Source organism: Ziziphus jujuba, chromosome 4, assembly GCF_031755915.1.
Source record: "Ziziphus jujuba cultivar Dongzao chromosome 4, ASM3175591v1".
NCBI lineage: Eukaryota > Viridiplantae > Streptophyta > Magnoliopsida > Rosales > Rhamnaceae > Ziziphus > Ziziphus jujuba.
In genome coordinates this window covers 31,235,500-31,255,579 of record NC_083382.1, presented here as the reverse complement: position 1 = coordinate 31,255,579, position 20,080 = coordinate 31,235,500, and the positions used below count along the sequence as shown (strand labels likewise).

Genomic DNA, 20,080 nt, shown 5'->3' with positions numbered 1-20,080 from the left:
ACATTACAAATCATTCCAAATCTTTATATCCCCATAATTCAAATTCATACTTTTATAATATATTTCTAAGTTTAAGTTCAAACCGTCTACCAGTCAACTTGTATAAAAACCTTCCCCATCCCTCAAAATTGTGATAAAAGAAAAAAAAAAAAAAAAACAAAAGCTATTAGTAGATGTTTATCAATGCTAATCCCTTTTCAAGTATTTTAACAAATTATTGTTATTATATATTAAAAATTTTATTTATTTATTAATGTTTTAAATTTTTAAATGATAGTTTAATTTCGTGTCAATTTCAAATTAAACATATTAATTACTCAGTTATAATCATGTTCATCATATTAATATTTAATAAATTAATTAACAAATTGTTTTTGAGTTTGTTCAACAAATTCAAATTGTGTTTTTTTTTTTTATACGAGGGATAACATTTTTCAATTTTTTCTTCCATATTCCCCATCCACATCCTTATCCACGCATGTTTCAGCCACGTAAGGCGATCAGATTGATAACCAATTACAATCCACAAAGTAAGACCAAAGTGCGGGTCCCATTAACTTTCCCGAGCCGCCGAGTGCAAGTAAAAATGAAGCGAAAGACGAATTGGAATTTGCCACGATTTTGAATAGAGCAATAATAAGGTAAAGACAACCTCACTTACATCCTACCCGAGGTGGACGTTACCGAAGCATTCTTAGCACAGATCTGACGGTGTTCAGAAATGGAACACGTGGCTAACATGCATGATGAAGTACCGGACTAAGTAGAAAAAAGACAAAAACACAAGAGGGAAAGTCAAAAGAGCCCTCCGTCTAGACGTCTCGTTGAGCCCAAGAAGACGACACAGAAACAGTGATTCGAAACTGCGTTTCTTTTGCTTATAAAATTGGTCAGTCTTGCTCTAAATTGCGGATAGCAAAGAGGGTTTTAATTCTCACACAGAGTGCCTGAAATTAATTTTTCCGTTCTAATTTAGTCTGTGAGAGAGAGAGAGAGAGAGAGAGAGAGAGAGAAATGGCGATGAAGCGTGTGGCTGCGACTGCTGTTCGAGCTATTTCTTCGTCGGAGAGTCCAGTATTACCGACGACCTTCAGTAGAGAACTCCATGTAAGCAATTCTTCTTCCTCTGCTTGATATATAATCAGCGTCTACTACTGCATCAAGTTTTTTTTTTTTTAGTCCGTAAATTTTGACGTGGTTAAACTGTATAATCACGAGCTTTCTTGCTCTGTGAGAAAATCTTGTTGAGGAATTGACACTTCGAAGAAGAAAAAAAAAAATTTAAAAAAAAAAAAAAATCTCCCGTTGGATGATCGTTCACGCATGTGTGATGTGTGCTCTCGGACAAACAATTGGACGGCCAGGATCTGAACCACTGTGTGACGTGGTTGATTACGATGATCATATGGTTGGTGGGTTCGGCACGTCACAAGGGTGAATGTGTTGACTGCCACGTGTCTGTATCTTTCTGTCTCATCGTCGTGGTCCATGAAAATGGACTCAAAAGGTTTGGCTTAGGCCGCCTGAGTCATACATAGGTTCCATGGGCGGAAGTGATTCCATAGGCTTACTTCAGTATTTGTAGACTGCCCTACTGGTTCACCACCAAGCCAATATGGTAACAATGGCATTTACATTTTTATGAAGATTGAAAAATGGGGATTTTTTTTTTTTTTTTTAATTTTGTTTGTTTGAGTTAATAGTCTTTAAATTTGTTGGGAAAACGACCGAGCTTCACTCTTTGCGGGTGATCGTAGAAGTAATGTGGCAAAAGCAGATTTTTAAAACTGAAGGGACTCGTATTTATCCTGAGGCTAATGTTTTCAGAATTTATTGTAATTTTAAAGTAAAATGATAGACTTATCCTACTTTCTCTGCGTCCAAGAAGATAGCCATAAAATAGAAGCTGATTTGTATCTTTACAGTTTGGGGAAATATTTCTGCATACCATTTTCATTTCTCTGCTGTTTTTGGTGAACTGATAGCGTGTTTGTGTTCATGTGAGTTTTTGTCATGTTATAAAACTAAAGTTCGTTTTTCTCAAGTAATTATTGTTGTAACGTCTTTCTCTCCCTCACTCTGTAAATTGCAGGCTTCTCCTGGCAGCAAAAAGATTGTTGGGGTTTTCTACAAGGCCAATGAGTATGCTAAACTGAACCCCAATTTTGTTGGTTGTGTGGAGGGAGCATTGGGCATACGTGAATGGCTGGAATCACAAGGCCACCAGTATATTGTCACTGATGACAAAGAAGGACCAAACTCTGGTTGGTATATAGACACATATTACCTTTTGTAGTCTGTTATGTGTCTCATCTTAAACATGAATCAATGATCATGTCACCATTGATCTGCATAGTGATATGACTAACTTTCCAATAGTTGGTTTGGTTGAATTCCCAACATTGTGGAGTTGTCTTGACACATAATTGTCAAGGAACCGTGTTATTAGAGATGGAAAAAAATTCTGAAACTGAAATGATTTTAGCACTTAATGGGAAATGAAAAATGGTCATGAAATACATGTCAAAAACTATTTTCGTTTGCTGATTGGCAGCAGTACTTCATTTTATGTTATTGTGTGTGTCAGTTTGCTGAAGGATTGAACTGATTCATTGTCCTCCTTTGGTGTGGCCCTTAATACAGAACTTGAAAAACACATTGAAGATCTCCACGTTCTCATAACCACACCCTTTCATCCTGCCTATGTTACGGCAGAAAGGATCAAAAAGGCCAAAAATTTGCAGCTACTTCTTACAGCTGGAATTGGTTCTGATCATATTGATCTGAATGCTGCTGCTGCTGCAAAATTAACAGTTGCAGAGGTCACAGGAAGCAATGTGGTGTCAGTCGCAGAAGACGAGCTCATGAGGATCCTCATTCTTGTCAGGAACTTCTTACCTGGACATCATCAGGTTATTAGTGGGGAATGGAATGTTGCTGGTATTGCTTACAGAGCTTATGATCTGGAAGGAAAGACTGTTGGAACTGTTGGCTGTGGACGTATTGGCAGGCTTTTACTTCAGAGGTTGAAACCTTTTAACTGTAATCTTCTGTATCACGATAGAATCAAGATGGATCCAGAACTGGAAAACCAAATTGGGGCAAAGTTTGAGGAGGATCTTGATGCAATGCTTCCAAAGTGCGATGTAATTGTTATCAACACTCCTCTTACCGACAAAACAAGGTATTCATCCTAATACTCATCTTCCAGTGGATGCCATTGCTATCTATTTCGGTGTTAAAATTTGTTGCTTCTTTGTATAAATGGTTATAGGATGAGTTTGAACCTAGAGTGTCATTGTTTAAGGGTACTTTCTTGACAGATGGAAGTCTGCCCCATGTTTATAGATTTTGACTGCAGTCAAAGAGAGCTAAACTCCAGTTTCACTTAGTTTCTTTCTGCACTGATAAGATGTCCAAGTCAGCATTTGACATATAAAAAGGGCTTCTGATGAATTGGGCGCTAAATCCGCTGTTAAATGTTTATGTCTGACTTATGATCAGTTGTGATATTCCAATTTTATGTTGTGAATCAAACTTACTAGAATCTTGATCTTGTGGCTCAGAGGGTTGTTTGACAAGGATAGAATTGCAAAGTGTAAGAAGGGAGTCCTGATTGTTAACAATGCTCGAGGGGCAATCATGGATACACAAGCAGTTGCTGACGCTTGCTCCAGTGGGCACATTGCAGGTAACTGAGTAATGGCCAAACATTCTGGAATTTTTGAGAATATGGCACCTTTCTTCTGAGGCATATAATATAGTATAGTAATCCTGTTTGGAAATTATGGGACTGGCATACATTAGGTTAACAAGGTAGCCTGCATTGGTGCTGACAACTATGATTTAACATTAGATCTTAAAAATTTGAAAATTTGAAAATTTGTGTCAAGTTTTATGCGTCTCTCCGACATCCTCTTAAAGGCCCTGTCCATTGGTTCTTAAGAGTGTTCAAACATATAATGAATAACAATATATAACTGTCAGTAAGGACCCTGCGAAGAGTGTGCAGGCATCTACTTGTTCATTACTCAGTCGAAGAGAGAAATCGGCGTAAGTGTCCTGTTTGGGCTACTGTTGATGGTTGCATTTTTATTTATCTGATTGTCCAGGATATAGCGGTGACGTTTGGTATCCACAACCAGCTCCTAAGGACCATCCATGGCGTTACATGCCAAACCAAGCTATGACGCCCCATATTTCAGGGACAACAATTGATGCACAGGTACATTTATATTTTGCACTTTTTTTTTTTGGTTTGCCTTTTTGTTATCACTTCATTTTGTTCCTCTTGCAACAACTTCAAACCAAAATATAAAATTGTAATTGTTTGCAGCTCCGATATGCTGCTGGAGTTAAGGATATGCTTGAGAGGTACTTCAAGGGAGAAGAATTCCCCGCACAGAACTACATTGTGAAGGAGGGTGAACTAGCAAGTCAATACAGATGATTCTGTGCTTTTCTGTTGTGCGAATAAATATTACGTTTTGAGTCTCTTGACTGTGGAGGCATAATAAAAATCAGAGAGATGCTTATGCATTTCAATGATGTATGTTTTTTAATTGTTCTAAGCGTTATGTAAGGAAAAACGAGTGGACTCATGTCCCATGCTCTGATCAAACATGCATATAACTTGTTGGTCTGTAGACCCAGTTTTATCCTAGCATGCTATTGATTATGGAATACTACTACTACTACTACTACTACTACTACTACACAGTGAGGCTGTGTGCAACGTTTAAAAGTAAAAAAAAATTCAGCACTTAAAACTCAATTTTCATCGTCTTGAATTCAAACATCTTTACTTTGTTTAAGGAATTGGAGATCCTTCATTTGCATCTCAACAGCTTCTTTTGTTAGAGGCTTAGGCTCTGGAACAATGTCCATTTCACCGCCTCGAGCTACTTTCTCTGCCTGATTTTTTACAAGCCTCTGAATCTCAGTCTGCTGGACAGATGGGAAAACAGCACAAAGCATAATATTCAGAAGCCTTTCGTCTTCTTCCTCTATAGGGTCCTTCCCAAAGCAACAGATATAAATAGCTTGAAGTGCTTTCTCAACGCGAATCTCCATGGGAATGGTTGGAGTAGAAGCCTTTAGCTTGGCACGTCTCTGCAGCATTTAAAAAGATGCTTCTAATTTTCAAGAACCTTAAATATAAATTAGTAATAATAAAGGAATTTGGGCATTTGAAGCATATTTGATATTTCCTTAAACCAACCTCTTTAGCCTCATTCATGGAGGCCAAGAAAGTCTCCTCTTCAAATTCAATATCATTTGAAATCCTCAACCTTGCCACCCCTTCCAAAATCTCCTCAGATTTGAGAAGACCAGCACCAGCTGCGGCAAGCCAACAGCATAACAGAACATACAGAGGATCCCCTGCCTAGCAGCAATCAAAAACACAGAGCAAGAACAAAATAGTAAATTTTCTACACTATATACACATATATATATTCCAATTTTAAAATGAAAAACAACAATAAATATGGTTACCCGGCCTCGTCGATCTTGGAATTCATAAAAAGCTCTAGAGTCAGTAACCGAGCACTTCTTTCCCACTCTCCTTCGAAACTCTGCAAAATCAATAATGTCACCGCCAAGACCACCTTCGTCGTTTAAAATTCTAGCTACAAGACCAATAACAGGGAGAGCGCCGATAACCCTGTTAGCGAAATTGGAGAAGGAGTTTGGGTTTTCAATGTATGCTCGAACAGACAAAACCCCATTGGAGTTTTGCGGTGGTGTTCTGGACCATCTGGGTCCTGTGAGGTTGCCATAGACCTGATGGAGAAATAGCAGAGAAGTAGGAGAGATGGGCTTGCACAGGAGGTTAGAGAAAGGGCTTTTGGCGGTGAAGATTTGGGATTGCAGAGAAGATGAAGTGGATGTGACCACCACCATTGCTGTAGGGAAAAGAAAAAGAGGAAGTTAATCTCGTTGATTATTAATAGCCTCTCATTTATATACGTTTATCCGAATTGAGAAATAATTGTCTACTTTGCACTTTACAGTATAAGAACTAAGAACTCTGTGTGCGTGTTTATGGGTTTTCGGTCAGCCCAAAACCCGATATACGTCCGTTCGGGCCTTATCACATCTTTTTGTCCAATCAAATATTTTTTCAATGGCTTCAAATTGCCGTCCCCAACGTAAATAAATAATTAAATAAACCCACTTTCTCCACGGGCATTTGGCGGCAATACAAAACGAAAATGCCAGGCATAACGCACGCCCTCCCCAATTAATTTAATTTAATTTTTCCTTTTTATCCAACCTTTCCAATTAATTAGGAATAAATTTTTTTTCCAATTAATTAATTAAACATTTTATTCCTTTCCACTCCAACTGTACACTTTGCAGTCACTCTACCTGGTGCACTCTTCTCTTCTTTTTTTCCCGCACAATCCCATCAAAAACCCCAATTTTCGTAACTCAGAAGTTTCCTTTTATACTTTAGAAAAGATAATTTATATGGATTTATTCGTTACTTTATTGATTCGCTATTCTTTCCTGCTTCGTCTCTAAGCTCTGAGCTCTCCTCCGACTCTCTCACTTTCCCTTTTTCTCCGTGCGGCTCTGAAAGAAGACTGAAAGCTCAAAAAAAAAACCATGGGAGCTTATAATGGCGATGTATCACTGGCTCATCTCCACAATTTCTCTTCCTACCACGACGTCAGATTTTTCAAGCACGTTCACGATAACGTCCATGGAAACATTTACCTCGATCCCGTACTTTCGCTTCCCTTTTTTTTTTTCTTTTTTTTGGTTTTGTCGTGTTTGATTCACTGTTTTTGTATCAACTAAGGTGCTTGGATTTTTGTATGTATAAGACTATTTGTAATTTCTAGAGGAAATTCCGGATTATAAATTTTGGGAGATTTGATAGTTAACTATACTGTGTTCGTGTATTTGTTGCAGCTCTGCTTGAAGTTTATTGATACCGAGCAGTTCCAGAGGCAAGTTCAATTGATGCTTCAATGCCGTTTATGATTTTATTTTTTTGTTTATTATTTTCTTTTTCCGGTTCTTGCTTAAGATTTGAAGGTAACTAAACGGTTTAATTTCATTTCTGTAACTCACAGGCTTCGTGAACTCAAACAGCTCGGTGAGTCTCTTATGATGTTTCTTTAGGATTTCTTGCATGTAAAATTATTAAGAAAGTAGTTAAATATATAGAAATGTATTTAGATGGTACTATTTCAAAATTACGAAAGGTCAATATAGCCCACACTTTAAGATTTACGTCCTGCACCAATAGTCTTCTGTAGCATTTTCCAAAGAATGTTAGGGAGTTTGTTTGGTGGTTTTTTGACTTTTTGGTACTTTTGCATTGGAGTTTTCTGTTAAATACAATCTTGTGGTTTTCTATAACTGGAAGTGTAGACTAGGCTTCAATTTGCATTGATCATTGTAGAGTTTATGGTATAAATTCTCTTAAACTTTTTATAAGTGTTTCAGGCTTGACAAATATGGTTTATCCCGGGGCTGTGCATTCAAGATTCGAACATTCACTTGGGGTGTATTGGCTTGCTGGTGAATCTGTTCAAATGCTTAAAAACTGCCAAGTATATAACTGCAATTATCTTTATCTTAATACTGATTATTGATTTATTTATTTATTTTTTTAGATATTGACTAGTTTATGTCAAATGTGCGCATTTCTTGCAGGGATTGGAGCTTGATATCAATCGTTTTGATTTCCAGACAGTGAAGCTTGCAGGTAACTGATTTTGCCTTCTTCATGCCCTCTCTATTTCAAATGACCTGACTCCTATTGTTTGTCAAGGACTTCTGCATGATGTGGGCCATGGGCCTTTTAGCCACTTGTTCGAACGAGAGTTTGTTCCTAAAGTTAGCGCTGGCTCTAACTGGTATGTTTCAATGTTTCACTCCTATAGTTGAATAGACTTATCTCATTTCTTTCTTGTTTGAGTTAAATGTTTTTCTCTCTGTATATTTTTCTTTTCTTTTTATTATTATTATTTTTTTGTTGTTGTTTTCCTTGGAAGAGCAAGACTCAAGTAAATCAAAGATCCGTATGAATGCTTCTCACAAACTTGTCCTCATCTCAATTTTGAGGAAATAATTTTGTACATTAATTTACAGGTCCCATGAAACTATGTCTGTGAAGATGATTGACCACATTGTTAATGAGCATCATATAGATATTGAACCGGAAATGATTAAGAAGGTGAAGGTAAGCATATGTTTAATAGACAGTCTGTCTAATCTTTGTTGATTATTTGCTACACGAAAACATTTAATGAAGGTTTGAGCAATGATTAGTTAACTAGCAAGTAGATGGTTATTGGCTTTTTCATGTAATTTTTAAAATCTTCAATTGGAGAAGACAGCTAACATTTCAACTGCATTACATGAGAAGATAGCCATTGCCAAGTGATACAGAAGATTAGCTTACTGGTGGTAGACTGATAAGATTAATTGTTATTTTTCTTCTTGATGTTATATGCTTAATAGATTAGAAGAATCTTTTACTTTGTAGAATGAATGAAATAGAATTGAGATCTATTTCAATGGTTGATATATATTTTTCTGGCCAGGAGATGATATTGGCTAGCTCTGAACATGCTCTTCCAAAAGTAAGATGCTTTTTCTCAGATTGTTGATTTTGTAGTCAAGGAATCAATTTATTTATTTGTCTAATTGCATTTCATTGTTTATTTGCTTAAACCTCTTTCTTATGTTGATCTGAAAACATGTACAACATGTAGGCTTCAAATGAGAAGCGATTTTTATATGATATTGTTGCAAACGGCCGCAATGGAATTGATGTGGACAAGTGAGTTTTCAAATTTCTGCTTAATTTATATAATTTTCCTATCTTGTTATCATTTAAGCTTCATTTTCTACTTGTGCATGTGCCTCTCTTTCTGATATTGCAAGATTCTGGAAATGTTATTCACTCAGGTTTGACTATATTGTCCGTGACAGCCGAGCATGTGGGCTAGGATGCAACTTTGAGTTTCAAAGGTTTAATTAGTATCTTTTGGATTATCTGTTGCTATTATAGTGCTGGTACTCTTTTGTCAAGTGAAAGAAAAAATAAATAAGTACTAATAATAATAATGAAGGTGAAGGTAAAGATTTTTGTTGCTTGTATATATTTTTTAATCATTGCAGGTTAATGCAAACAATGCGGGTTTTGGGTGATGAGATTTGTTATCGTGATAACTCCCGTCAGTATTCTTTTTAATTCATCTCTTTTATCAATTAGTATTCTTTTTAATTCATCTCTTTTATCAATTTCCTCTATTGATATATAGTTCTTATGTTTTGAGTATTTTACTAGACCTTACTGTCCACAAACTATTTGCCACTCGAGCGGATCTGTACCGAACTGTTTATACCCATCCAAAAGTAAAGGTATAATATCATTAGATTGTCAATCCGGCAGATTTTCTTCTGCTTGTTCAGGCAAAGATGGTTTTGTTTGTCAATTTGCTTCCTTCTACATTCCTGTGTTATGTCCCCATTACATATTGAATGCAAAAGTTTATAATCTGACAACTTACTGTTTGCAGGCCATCGAGCTTATGGTGATAGATGCCCTGTTGAAAGCAAATGCTTATCTTGAAATTTCGTCTCACCTTGATGACCCCTCAGATTACTGGAAGGTTTTAAGAGCTGCTTTAACATGGTTATGATAGGATTTATTGTCCCTTCATAAAAATGTTTATGATTTATTTAGGATTTATTGTCCCTTCATAAAAATGTTCTTCCTAATGCAGTTAGATGACACTATAATTAGAACCATTGAGATATCTCCAGATCAAGAACTAAAGGAATCTAGGGATTTGATTCTCCGTATTCGGAGGAGGAATTTATACCAGGTTGAGAAACATATTGATCCCTTTTCAGCTTTAACAGTAAGTTATACGTTATCTGATTGACATCATTTACTTCACCATGACAGTTCTGTAATGGGTATACTGTACCTAAGGACAAGCTAGAAAATTTCAAAAACGTCACGGCCCAAGACATTGTTTGTTCTCAGGTCCTTCAACAAACTTTACATGTGTGGTGTTCCTTGCCAAGTTTTAAACTGTTTTATCCAAATTAGAGTGTCAAGTATTTTTGTCTAACAGAAAAATGGAGGAGTGATGCTGCAAGAGGAGGATATTGCTGTTACCAATGTCAGAATTGATTTAACTCGTGGAAGGCATAATCCTCTTGAAAGGTGACTTGAAATATCAGTCAGCTATTTCAAATTGAATATTATTTATTCTTCTACATGTTGATCATGTGTAAACGTGACTATTCACTAAATCATATATTTCTTTCTTTCTTTCTTTTTTTCTTTTTTTTTTTTTTTTTGGCATGTATTTTCCAGTATCCACTTTTTCCAGGTACGCAGTTCGCCTTTAACATCAATTGTTATTTTGATTTTTTGCATACAAATTAGTATTGTAAGGATTTCTCAAGTCTTGGGAACTTGATTATCTTGTTTAGAGAAGTATTGAAACAGTAGGTAAGTACATGGCAATATCGTTGACAATTTCTTGATGAACTGAGTAAAGTTATTTCACTTGTGATCTCTTCCTTGTCAGTATTCCTGGTGTTCTGATATATTTGGATTCACTAACAGATAAGCTTTTAGGATAATTTAACTTGTGTCAAATCCCTGGTGGTATACTTGTTCATGTGTTCAAATTTGGGTGTCTTCTCTTTGTGTTATTTCTTTGGTGCAAAACCCTGATTTGATTCTATTGAGCTAGCCTGCATCTGAATAGGATTAGTAGTCGTGCTAATTTGGTCGCTTGATACATGCATGGGTTGGATTCACTTACTAACTACAATTTTGGGATTGGTTGTAATATATATCCTCCATGATTGATTTTTGGAGATGGGGATCTAGGTCCATTTTTCTAACACTCTTTAAGTGGTTGATTTATACATTGAACATTCTTAGCAAATCTTACTGCTTTTGATCCCTACTCAGGATTATGAGAGTGAGGAGAAATTCTGTATACCTGACGATCGCATTAGTCACTTGCTGCCTACTTCATATCAAGATATGATAGTCAGGGTGTACTCCAAAAAGCCTGAACTGGTCTGTAAAATTAAATGCTATCGTTGTTAGCTTACAATTTCTCTGCAGTCAGCACTAAAAGTTCTATGAATTTATTATTATTTTTTTTCTCCAAACAATTGAACAGGTGGAAGCAGTCTCTGAGGCATTTGAAAATTTTCAGTTGAAAACGTATGGGATTAAAGCACAAGTGCATGCAACCCCAGAGAAAAAGAAACGCCGCCTATGAGGATTTTATGGTGGAGCTTGTGTACCTATTTGAGTAGAAACAAAAGAAAAATACAAAATCCAGTTGCCACTTTACAAATTTGAAACAGCTAAGTATATCAGATCACGTAGAGAGACACATGACTTTTTGCTATTTTGTGCTCTCAACAAATTGCGTATATAATATAGTTTCTTAACTACGATAGCCTCACTATTTTTGTATATAGACCTATTAATCATCATATTACTAAATTGTAACTAAACGGTGTGCTTATAACTTCTCTATAATTACAATGGAGCTGGTAGTTATATGCCCTATGGTGGTTTCCACGGATTTAATGATCTGCCTCTGTCCTTATAGGTCTGTGTTCCCTTGTTTAGGTAGGGCATAGATTCAAGCGAACATATGATATTTATTTTGTGCAAAATGCTAGAAAGATCATCTCATATACATAATTTTAGGCTCTGTGAGAAACATAAAGTTGCTTTATAGGATCTTTGCATATTGTAAGGCGTTAGTGTCGGCTGCCAGCTACAATGGATTGGAGAAGGAAAAAGAAAACGAAAAATAAAAATAATAAGTTAATTTTATTTTAAGAAAAACATTACAGTTAAGAGTAGTGGGTATATGGTAAAAGATAAATCTGGAGTATTGAGAAGAGAGAAAGACCAATACAATGGAAATGCAGGCTCACGGGAATTAGTAGCCGAGTCTCTAATCTCTATCAAGCTCATGCCTGCTTAATAAAACCGCTGGAACTCTCTGGCCCCGTGAACCCTCCTCTTAGCTCCCTGTATAAACCTCTTCTTTTTAGGCCGCATTAAGTCAAAAAGAATAGGCTTCACGTGCATACTGATGTTGAAGACCACCAATATTGGCATTAATTCATGCCTAAAAGCTTAACACTCGCTTCGAATTTTCTTGTCTTTTTTGTTTTCATATTTTCATCTTCAAAAAGTAAACTTAATACTCATTGCTAGGAAAAAAAAATGTAAATGCTGGTTACTATGTTTAGTTCAAATTTTCACTGTACAGAGCCTTGCGTGTAGGTATTAAAGTTGGGGCGTATGTAAAACGCATGGAGAGCGTCAAAACAAAATAATTAATAATTTTACTTTCCAGTTCCTACTCTCAGTGCCACCAAAGAATTTCCCTTTATACAGCAATGGCATTATTTCATTTGAGGAGGACCCATGTGGCTTTTTTGCCCTGCTTTAGGGAACTATAGGTTTGGTTTTCTGGTGGGTTTTTAGTATCATACAAATTATAATACGACAGGGAAGATAAAAGGGTCTATTGTTATTATTATTATTATTATTATTATTATTTTTTAAAAATGTATAATTATTATTTACATTCATTGTATGCTTTTTCCATTTATTCATTTATTTTTTAAAGTACACACTAAATGCAACCTTCCCCATGTATCAACTATATGTTTCTTTCATTTAGTATTGATCTCATTTTGTCCCTGCCACTATGTCTCTTTTATTAGAGTTTTTGCAGTAATACAGGTAGAACCTCCCAAATTTGGCATGAACATGGAGCAAAGTTGACCAACCAAATTCTCCTTTTCTTTCTTCCAATCAATACTCTCAAAAAAAAAAAATTTAATTTTTTTTTTTATATAAAATCTTGGCCATCCCTAGCAAAATTGGGAATCCGCAATTTCTATGGTGACCTAATGTGAATGATTGGCTTCTATAGCTTCCATGATCGACAATACCCCTTCAAATTACCATGTCGGCATAAATACACCATGGGGGCATTAAGTGGGGTTCAATGAGTGGTTCCTATATGAACATGTATGGATGTCCTTGGTTAAATCTCATTGATTGGATTTGAACAATTATAAAACTTGGCAGTTCCGAGAAGTACAAGCAATTGGTGTTTATCAGTTTTGTCTTTCCTCGTTATCTATCTTGACAAGTCCAACAAAAAAAAAAAATTAAAAAAATCCAAAAAAGTATGCTTCTTGCTTAAATATCAGTTATTGGCCGGCGACAGAGATAAAATTTTATCCTGAGAAAGTGATGGAAAATGATGGTTATGATATTATCTTCCCCATTTATAACTTGCTAATAAAATTATATTTAAATCTCAAACAATTCAAGCCTCTCACCAAAAAAAAAAAAAAAAAAAACAAAAACAAAAAACAAAAAAAGAAAAGAAGCGATAGAGATAACATCACATAAACGTAACTGGCGCTGCAAGTTGACATTTGAAGACTTGACTGGCAGTGGAGTAAACTTGCTTGAATGACGGTTTATCATTTCTTGAGATTAGGGGCACGAACTCTTTCTCTAGATTTTTGTTTTTTGATAACGTTTTACCCAGTTAACTTAACCAATTGGCAATTATTTGCTTAGAAAAAGGTGTATAAATCAATGAGCAAAAAGGAAATGGCTGGCTTATTTTTGGATGTTGACTACTTAATTTAGTGGTAAGGAATAAATGCGACAGATGTTAGTTGAATGGCAGCTAATTATACAACTCTTACAACTCTTTAGTTTGAATGATGCTCTAAACTATATTATTATTTTCTTTTTCAAAAGAAAGTCTTTTTCTATTGTTTGTTTCATAGAGGGGGGGGAAAAAAAAAAAAAAAAAAGAATGTTTGGAGGGAGAAAAAAGAAAATGCCTTTTGCTCTAATTCGAGACTAATTCAGATTCATCAAATAAAAAATTTTGATTTGGTGGTGCATTCTACAGGCACTTCCTTGCTTTTCTTTTATCTTTAAACTTGGAACATATACTTGTGAATGGTTCAGAAGTTACATATATAAATAAATATTAATCAATTCAAATTATTTATTCCATCGAATTTCTGATTACCATAATAGGAGATGAAATCAACAAGGTTTTTCTTCCTTTTTTTTTTTTAAATTTTATTTTCAGCTAAGATAAGGAAAAAAAAAATATATATATATATATATTTATATCCAAGTCAAACTAAAATAAATAAATAAATAATTATAATTAGTTATACAATACAGTAGTTCAGTACGGTAGTTATCTTCTGCATCGTTTTTAATTTTGGCAGTGCCTCCCTCCTCCAGTAGTTCCTCTTTTGAAAGTGATAGGCCCCAGAAAAGAAAAACACAAATAAATAAAAAAGGTACATTGACCGTGAATCCCATAAAATACTAACAGACAGAGAGAGAGAAGAGAGAGAGAGAGAGAGAGAGCGAGGTGGGTCAGAAACACACGTCGTGTTCAGGCAAAATCCATGTGCCCACATGGATGATAGTGAGGGAAACAGAGTATTGCTGCTTAGGGGACACCATTATAATCATCATCCTCTTCATCTTCTTCTCTCATGCTATAATAAGCAGAACCAAACCAAAACCAGGACGAGGACGAGGTTGGGGAGAGGGACACAAACTTTTATACTCGCGGAGCCACAAGTCCATCACACATAAAAAAAAAAAAAAAAGAAAAAAAAAAGAAAAAAAAAAAAAGTAAAGAGGAGAGAAGAAAAGAAAAGAAAGCTTTTTTTCTTTGCATGCCTTGGCCTTTTCACTCTGATACAAACTGGGTTTTTTGGTTTTTGAAGAAAAGAGAGGGATAGTGAGAGAGAGGGAAATGAAGGAGAAGAGCGAAAGTGGTGGTGGTGGTGGGTATGTAAGAGCAGATCAGATAGATCTGAAGAGCTTGGATGAGCAGCTTCAAAGGCATCTTAGTAGAGCATGGACTATGGAGAAGAACAAGAAGAGAGAAGAGGAAGAAAACGAAGCAAGGCCCACTGCCACCAGGCAAGAGTGGGAGATTGACCCCACTAAACTCATTATCAAGAGCGTTATTGCTCGTGGCACCTTTGGGACTGTTCACCGGGGTGTTTATGATGGTCAAGACGTTGCAGGTATTTTTTTTTTTTTTTTTCCATCTCACCCACCTCCCCTTTTTCTCTGTACTCTTATAAATTTTATGGATTTTGGATGTTTAGTTTAAAGTACTCTTAAAAAGTATTGCCCATTTTGATGAGAAAGAGTACCCATTTCTCAAATTTCCTTCTTTTTATTGCGGATACCCATTTTTCTAATACATATGCATATATTCATACTTATGTGTTTGTGGTGTTGGGTGCTCTTCTTTCTTTTGGCTGTTGCTGATATTGCAAAAAAAAAAAAAAAAAAAATTCAAATTTGGGCGTTTTCGGTTGATACTGTTTTTTTATATGTTTTATAGCATGGATGGTGGAAATTGAAATTAGTTTTTGGGATGTAATGTCTTATTTAAGCTTTTGAAAGTACTCTTCTTCTCGATTTGGGAAGAGAGCAAAAAGTCACATTTGCTTTTAACTCGTGAATGCAGCTAAATTTTTGGGAGATGCTTTTGAAATAGTATCTGAATCTGATAACTAGTCTGTCTTTCGTAACTAGTTGATATAAAGACATCTCAGGTCTTTCGGCTTAATGGGCGAAAGAATCTACTGCTTTTGCTGTTGCTAGTTACCCTTATATCTTTCTTAAACTTTCAAATATTCCTTTGCTCACAGAAAGTATGAGGAGAAGATAAAGAACAAATTCATACTCAAAACATATCGTTATTGTGGCATAACAAATCAATCATTCATCTATGCAGAAGAATCTGGAAGGCAAAGAACATAAAACATAAAACTTGTTTTTCAATTTCTTCATATATTAAGTTTTCTTCGTGAATATGATCTGCCTCATGTTTAGTCAACTCTATGTTATGTATTTTTGTTTTTAATGGTGGACTGCTTTGTATACTCTTGTGGATTTGGCCATATACTTTCCGTGATTCACGGGTGGGCTAAGTTGACAGTTAGTTGCATTAACTTCACTACTTTTTTTTTTTTTTTTTTTTTTTTATTTCTGTGAAAAATTTCGTTTTCCACCTTATCTTATAGGCACTTATTTCATATCTAACTTGTGAACATAAAAGGATGCAAAATTTAAAGCAACTAGATAGATATTGGTCTCTTACCTAAATTGGCTAGCGAGTGAGTGAGCTGCTGAATGGATGATCATCTTAACAACCCTTGGAATTTTTTTCTTAACTATTTCAGATTGGCCGATGAATTAATAGTACATATAAACCTTCAATTAAGTGGCACAATCAATTCTTGGTTTGATTTTGATAATTAATTTTGGGTTTATAGAAGAACTTTTATATAATTATTGTCATATTATTTTTGATAAATCTCTCATGTACATTTTTTCTTAAAGGTTTGAGTATCTGACATTTAGAGTATGTTATATGCCTTCTTACTCAAAGAAAAGTATACTTGTACTCAGCCAGATTTTGGTTTCTGACTAATGATTTTTCCATCCTGTTCTAATGCTAGTTAAACTTCTTGACTGGGGGGAAGAGGGTCACAGATCAGAGGCTGAAATAGCTTCTCTTAGAGCAGCATTTACACAAGAAGTTGCTGTTTGGCATAAACTTGATCATCCAAATGTAACTAAGGTAACATATCATGTCTTTTTCATTACTTTTCTTAATCCACCTCCTTGCTGAGATTCCCTAATAGAATTAAGTGGCACAGAAGATTGCGTGGATTTAATACATTACTTTACTGCTTTATAGCATTATAAAAACAAAAAATTATTATATACTATTGAATAAAAGTACAAAGACATGTAACTTGGCCTTATTTATGGATTTTGTATTCTTCACAGAATATTTGTCATCCTTCACTCTGACTAGCCAAGATAAGTAGAAATAATAAGTTATTTATTTAAACAACGCTTTACCACGCATAAGGTAACATATGGAATATCTGTAATCTTCTTGTAGATTGCTTTTCCTTTTTCATTCTTTCTCATATTTCTAACACTTTCATTTTTACATTATTTTTCAGATCTTTTATATGGTTAAAATGTAGTTTTGTCGAAATGCTTCAACTGTGTATTTCTATTTCTGAGTCGGAACCTTATTTTGTAAATTTTGAATTTGGAATGTATATATATATATATATACATATATATAGGATTTTAACATGGAATGTATGTATATATATATATATATATACACATATATAGGATTTTAACATGGATGTCACTGCTCAAAATGGTTTGCAGAACCCAAAGAGTTTTCTAAATTGGATTGTTGTTATCGCAAATACTTAGATACTTACACAGATATTATTTTCTTACTCATGCAAAATCCTTCTTTTGCAGTTTTTAGGGGCGACAATTGGCTCATCAGATCTGCAAATACAAACTGAGAATGGTCAAATTGGCATGCCAAGTAATATTTGTTGTGTAGTTGTTGAATATTGTCCTGGGGGTGCACTGAAATCATACCTTATAAAGAACCGTAGAAGAAAGCTGGCTTTCAAAGTAGTCGTCCAACTTGCATTAGATCTTGCACGAGGGTTGGATTTGCACACCCATCTGTATTTTTATTTTTCTTTTGATTTTTTAAAATTTGAAATTTTCTGTATAAAATGGTTTTGGGTTTTCTGGTCCATAGCATATGCAAATTTTGATATGTTGGACTCACTTTTTGAATCACATAACTGAGCTCTTGTTTGGTTTTCTGTAGGCTCAGCTATCTACATTCACAAAAGATTGTCCACAGAGATGTTAAAACAGAAAACATGCTTCTAGACAAGACCCGTACAGTAAAAATAGCTGATTTCGGGGTTGCTCGTGTAGAGGCGTCAAATCCCAATGACATGACTGGCGAGACTGGAACCCTAGGTTACATGGCTCCGGAGGTATGCACTTTATTTGCTTCAAATTATACTCCTTAATGAAACTATTTGTTTTGTCTTCACATATGTGTGGCATTGTTGGGATTTGTGGCTTTCTGCATTAAGATTATTCTGGCTTTTATGCTTTAATTGAGTCCTTGAAGCCATAAATCTCTGTTGGTAAAGCACTGGAAGATGAACTTGCCAGTTGTTACGATTAAGTTATTCAAGCTGTAGCATGTGCAAGATCTAATTTGTCCTATAAAACATGATTCTGGAAAGATGCACAGCTTTGAACAAATTATTTCCCAAGGAAAGAAAACTCAATATTAGTAGATCAGCTGGATTAAAAGTTGCTGTGATGGCAGTTAATTTTTTTATCCACTGGATTTTTTTTCTTTGGAATTTTTCTTTCATGTCATGTTTCATTTAATGATTCTTTTAAAGTTATCATGAAGAGGAACAAATACATACTTCTAATACATACTTTTTCCTGGAATATTTCCAGCACTGCCGAGGAAGTTAGATCCTAGTATATTGGCTGTAAATTTTCTGTGAAGAGGATCAAGTACATACTTCTAAATGCATACTTTTTCCTGGAATATTTCCAGCACTGCCAATGAAGTCAAATCCCAGTATATTGGCTGTAATTTTTCATTGGTGTGGATATCCGCAAGTTTAAACTTGTTGCCTGATGTGGACATCTGCAGCAAGTTAAAACTTGCAGATATCCCCGCTATAGAAAGACTGTATTGGGTGTGTTGCATGTTAGGTTATTGTTCCTAGGCTTTAACTCAATTTTGAGGTTCATGGCTCTTCTTATGGTCCAACACTGATAGGTTGTTGTATTGTAGACTAGTTGCTGCGTTCTTTCAAGTCTCCAACATTTACTACAGGATATATCCATGAGTTGGCTTTTTCTTCCATTTCCTGTATCTGATCTATGATCAATGACTTGGATTGGAGCAGGTACTTAATGGTAGCCCATATAACAGGAAATGTGATGTCTACAGTTTTGGTATCTGCTTGTGGGAAATTTACTGCTGTGACATGCCGTATCCTGACCTTAGCTTCTCAGAAGTAACATCAGCTGTTGTCCGCCAGGTAGATAAAGTTAAATCAGATATCTTTGATGATAACTTATGGTGTATTATGCAACATACAACTGCTCTTATTGTAATGTCAGTTTGTTAAAGCTGTGAACTAAAAGAGAAATCAAACTTTAAACATGAATCTACAGAATTTGCGGCCCGAGATACCCCGATGTTGTCCTAGTGCTCTTGCAAATGTAATGAAGCGATGCTGGGATGCTAATCCAGACAAGCGGCCGGAGATGGATGAGGTGGTAACAATGTTGGAGGCTATTGACACATCAAAGGGTGGAGGTATGATCCCTCTTGATCAGCCTCAGGGTTGTTTCTGTTTCCGCAGGTACCGAGGACCTTGAAAATCAAAAAATGTACTCCTCCGATGTGAAGGATTGTTGGGATACACCAGACTGTTCTGGAAATTCAATTTGTACTTTTATTCAATTTGAAAAAGATTGGGTTTAGAAAGAGTTAAAGAAATACAAAGCTGTGAAGGCTAATAGGCTTAAGAGGAGCTCTACAGGATCTTTTTTTTTTTTTTTTTTTTTTTTTTTTTTTTACTTTAATTGGATATGCTCTACATATCTTGTAAAGCTTTTCTTTCTTGCTGCTCTTGCTTCATCCCCTCTAAAATATTGATGCAAGTTCACAAGCTGTTCAGTAATTTGTGGGGATTGGCCAAACTCCAATTTGTTTGGATGAACTTCGATGATTCAATTGCATATGCCCACAGGAAGACTCAAGTTCTATTACCAGGCACAAAAGCTAATCCAGTAGCCACTAATTATAAAATGGGATCCTTTAACGGTGCTCCACTTTCTGGTCTGTTGTTCTTTCAGGCATCAGGATACTTGTAATACAAAACTTAAGAGTTTAAACTTTATATTATATTATAATATATATATATATATATATATATATAGTTTTGATCTGTGAAGAATTATATTCCCACCTTATGTTGGACAACAGGCATGCATACAGGACCAGAAAGCTATGATATAAAAAGATTGCTGCCTCGAAAACATAGACACATCGAGAAGCATATATATATATATATATATATATAT

General features: G+C 35.3%; 4 protein-coding genes across 6 annotated transcripts; 3 read left to right on the top strand and 1 right to left on the bottom strand.

The window, feature by feature from the left end:
• The first annotated feature begins 887 nt into the window (after positions 1-887).
• LOC107415423 (formate dehydrogenase, mitochondrial) lies at positions 888-4,663 on the top strand. 2 transcript variants are annotated; one of them, XM_016023744.4, is made up of 6 exons: positions 888-1,107; positions 2,093-2,264; positions 2,644-3,184; positions 3,567-3,691; positions 4,113-4,225; positions 4,337-4,663. In XM_016023744.4, the coding sequence occupies exons 1-6, from the start codon at positions 1,015-1,017 to the stop codon at positions 4,448-4,450; spliced, it is 1,158 nt and encodes a 385-aa protein (XP_015879230.1). In that variant the 5' UTR covers positions 888-1,014; the 3' UTR covers positions 4,451-4,663. The 2 variants fall into 2 exon arrangements, with proteins under 2 accessions (XP_015879230.1, XP_015879231.1); XM_016023745.4 differs by lacking the exon at positions 888-1,107 and adding an exon at positions 1,463-1,618.
• A 74-nt stretch (positions 4,664-4,737) lies between these two features.
• On the bottom strand, positions 4,738-5,971 carry LOC107415424 (photosystem I assembly factor PSA3, chloroplastic). The gene is made up of 3 exons (XM_016023746.4): positions 5,497-5,971; positions 5,222-5,386; positions 4,738-5,112 (listed from the first exon to the last, which is right to left on the bottom strand). Exons 1-3 carry the CDS (start codon positions 5,902-5,904, stop codon positions 4,792-4,794), a joined length of 894 nt encoding a protein of 297 aa, XP_015879232.2. The 5' UTR covers positions 5,905-5,971; the 3' UTR covers positions 4,738-4,791.
• Positions 5,972-6,192: 221 nt separating this feature from the next.
• Positions 6,193-11,460, top strand: LOC107415422 (uncharacterized). Its single transcript, XM_016023743.4, has 19 exons — positions 6,193-6,732; positions 6,922-6,959; positions 7,086-7,108; positions 7,462-7,568; positions 7,672-7,723; positions 7,790-7,874; positions 8,110-8,200; positions 8,565-8,603; positions 8,736-8,803; positions 8,932-8,994; positions 9,145-9,200; positions 9,314-9,387; positions 9,546-9,638; positions 9,753-9,854; positions 9,938-10,018; positions 10,110-10,201; positions 10,355-10,370; positions 10,964-11,074; positions 11,181-11,460. Exons 1-19 carry the CDS (start codon positions 6,613-6,615, stop codon positions 11,280-11,282), a joined length of 1,413 nt encoding a protein of 470 aa, XP_015879229.1. The 5' UTR covers positions 6,193-6,612; the 3' UTR covers positions 11,283-11,460.
• Positions 11,461-14,498: 3,038 nt separating this feature from the next.
• On the top strand, positions 14,499-19,531 carry LOC107415456 (serine/threonine-protein kinase STY13). 2 transcript variants are annotated; one of them, XM_048471520.2, is made up of 6 exons: positions 14,499-15,123; positions 16,573-16,694; positions 17,408-17,625; positions 17,775-17,949; positions 18,895-19,029; positions 19,166-19,531. In XM_048471520.2, the coding sequence occupies exons 1-6, from the start codon at positions 14,847-14,849 to the stop codon at positions 19,370-19,372; spliced, it is 1,134 nt and encodes a 377-aa protein (XP_048327477.1). In that variant the 5' UTR covers positions 14,499-14,846; the 3' UTR covers positions 19,373-19,531. The 2 variants fall into 2 exon arrangements, with proteins under 2 accessions (XP_048327477.1, XP_015879273.1); XM_016023787.4 differs by having other exon boundaries at positions 14,518-15,123; positions 17,408-17,604.
• The last annotated feature ends 549 nt before the right edge of the window (positions 19,532-20,080 follow it).

Coding starts and splice junctions, on each gene's coding strand:
- LOC107415423 (XM_016023744.4), top strand. CDS start 1,015: ATGGCGATGAAGCGTGTGGCTGCGACTGCTGTTCGAGCTATTTCTTCG. Junction 3,692..4,112: donor CTCCAGTGGGCACATTGCAG/GTAACTGAGTAA, acceptor CTGATTGTCCAG/GATATAGCGGTGACGTTTGG. Junction 4,226..4,336: donor GGACAACAATTGATGCACAG/GTACATTTATAT, acceptor AATTGTTTGCAG/CTCCGATATGCTGCTGGAGT.
- LOC107415424 (XM_016023746.4), bottom strand. CDS start 5,904: ATGGTGGTGGTCACATCCACTTCATCTTCTCTGCAATCCCAAATCTTC. Junction 5,387..5,496: donor TCCAAGATCGACGAGGCCGG/GTAACCATATTT, acceptor GATTGCTGCTAG/GCAGGGGATCCTCTGTATGT. Junction 5,113..5,221: donor CCATGAATGAGGCTAAAGAG/GTTGGTTTAAGG, acceptor TAAATGCTGCAG/AGACGTGCCAAGCTAAAGGC.
- LOC107415422 (XM_016023743.4), top strand. CDS start 6,613: ATGGGAGCTTATAATGGCGATGTATCACTGGCTCATCTCCACAATTTC. Junction 7,875..8,109: donor GTTAGCGCTGGCTCTAACTG/GTATGTTTCAAT, acceptor ATTAATTTACAG/GTCCCATGAAACTATGTCTG. Junction 8,995..9,144: donor TGCAACTTTGAGTTTCAAAG/GTTTAATTAGTA, acceptor TAATCATTGCAG/GTTAATGCAAACAATGCGGG.
- LOC107415456 (XM_048471520.2), top strand. CDS start 14,847: ATGAAGGAGAAGAGCGAAAGTGGTGGTGGTGGTGGGTATGTAAGAGCA. Junction 15,124..16,572: donor TGATGGTCAAGACGTTGCAG/GTATTTTTTTTT, acceptor TTCTAATGCTAG/TTAAACTTCTTGACTGGGGG. Junction 19,030..19,165: donor CATCAGCTGTTGTCCGCCAG/GTAGATAAAGTT, acceptor ATGAATCTACAG/AATTTGCGGCCCGAGATACC.